Source organism: Perkinsus marinus (assembly GCF_000006405.1).
Source record: "Perkinsus marinus ATCC 50983 genomic scaffold scf_1104296934882, whole genome shotgun sequence".
In the NCBI taxonomy this organism is placed as follows: Eukaryota; Perkinsozoa; order Perkinsida; family Perkinsidae; genus Perkinsus; species Perkinsus marinus.
This window is the reverse complement of record NW_003214618.1, coordinates 1-1,084: the sequence shown is the minus strand read 5'-3', so window position 1 is coordinate 1,084 and position 1,084 is coordinate 1. Positions and strand designations below refer to the sequence as shown.

Sequence of the window (1,084 nt, the reverse complement as noted above, 5' to 3'; positions counted from 1 at the left end):
TCCTGCATCGAGCGTCTCGTGCATTGAAATTTAATGATTGAATGGAGTGCAATGCACTTCCGGTTTGAGACAACGGCCGGTCTCGGCGAGACCGTCTCGCACACTATCGATTCGCTAGTGTGGGTTAAAAATGAATTGAGGATCGTAGGCTGCATCCAGTAGTTTACGATGACTATGCCGGAAATAATTCCCTCCCCAGACTGTCGTCGGCGTGGTCGCTATGGACATCCCTGAAGAAAACACACCTGAGAAGATCAAGACTGCCATCAAAGCCCACAGGTGAGTCCTACATTGACGATGGAGGTATCCTCAAACCGTTTGAGTCAAACGTTGTCTTCATAGGCCGGAAGGGAGCAAGTCTGGGAAGATTGGACTCATAAATATTGTAAGCCGAATGCCGCCACTCGGTTGTTTTTTCGAACGGTAGTTGCAAACTGGACTTTCAGGTTTATGTCGTCGAAGCTTGGCGAAGGCAGAAAATTGCATCGACACTTTTGTCTGTAACCTTCAAGGAGGTGATACCAGCGATGGACTCTCCTGTTGAACTGTGCAGTCTCTATTCCCACGAAAAATGGCCATTGAGAGTAGCCTTCAATGCTTGTTGTCTCTCAGTTTCCCAAGGCGTACCCGAACTGGGGTGTAGTCTACCTACTGGTTCTCCGCACAAACCAACCCGCGAGAGAACTTTATAGGAAGGCGGGGTTCATCAACATACTGGGTGAGTTTCTCCGTGTCTTGCTTGGCTCAATACATGTAACCGTACATATGGAGTAGAGCAGGGCTCGAGCTTTCAAGCTTCCAGCTGCTGTGACTCGGCATCAGATGTTGCCCACAACTTCAAAAATAATACGCAATCTGATACACCCCCTTGGATCCTCAGATACTCCCGGAGATACTCATGTCATCTACGCGCGCTATAATGAGGGATAGTGCTTCGAATATGGGACTGACCTGCGACCCAAAGCGTTCAGGCCTTAGAATTTCTATTTCGCTAGCCTCGCTTCCAGCGCCTTTGTTTGAAAGGCATTTTTCATTACCCGAGCCCAGCTCGTGGATACTTTTCAGCGAGAAGTGTTAGCCTATG

The 1,084-nt window shown here is 48.6% G+C and overlaps 1 protein-coding gene across 1 annotated transcript; it reads left to right on the top strand.

Annotated features, from left to right (window-relative positions):
• Positions 1–342: 342 nt before the first annotated feature.
• Pmar_PMAR002812 (hypothetical protein) lies at positions 343–718 on the top strand (the record flags this gene model as incomplete). Its single annotated transcript, XM_002784537.1, has 3 exons — positions 343–385; positions 447–515; positions 613–718. Coding segments are annotated over 3 exons (218 nt in total), but the record flags the coding sequence as incomplete, so codon positions are not given.
• Between the last annotated feature and the right edge of the window lie 366 nt (positions 719–1,084).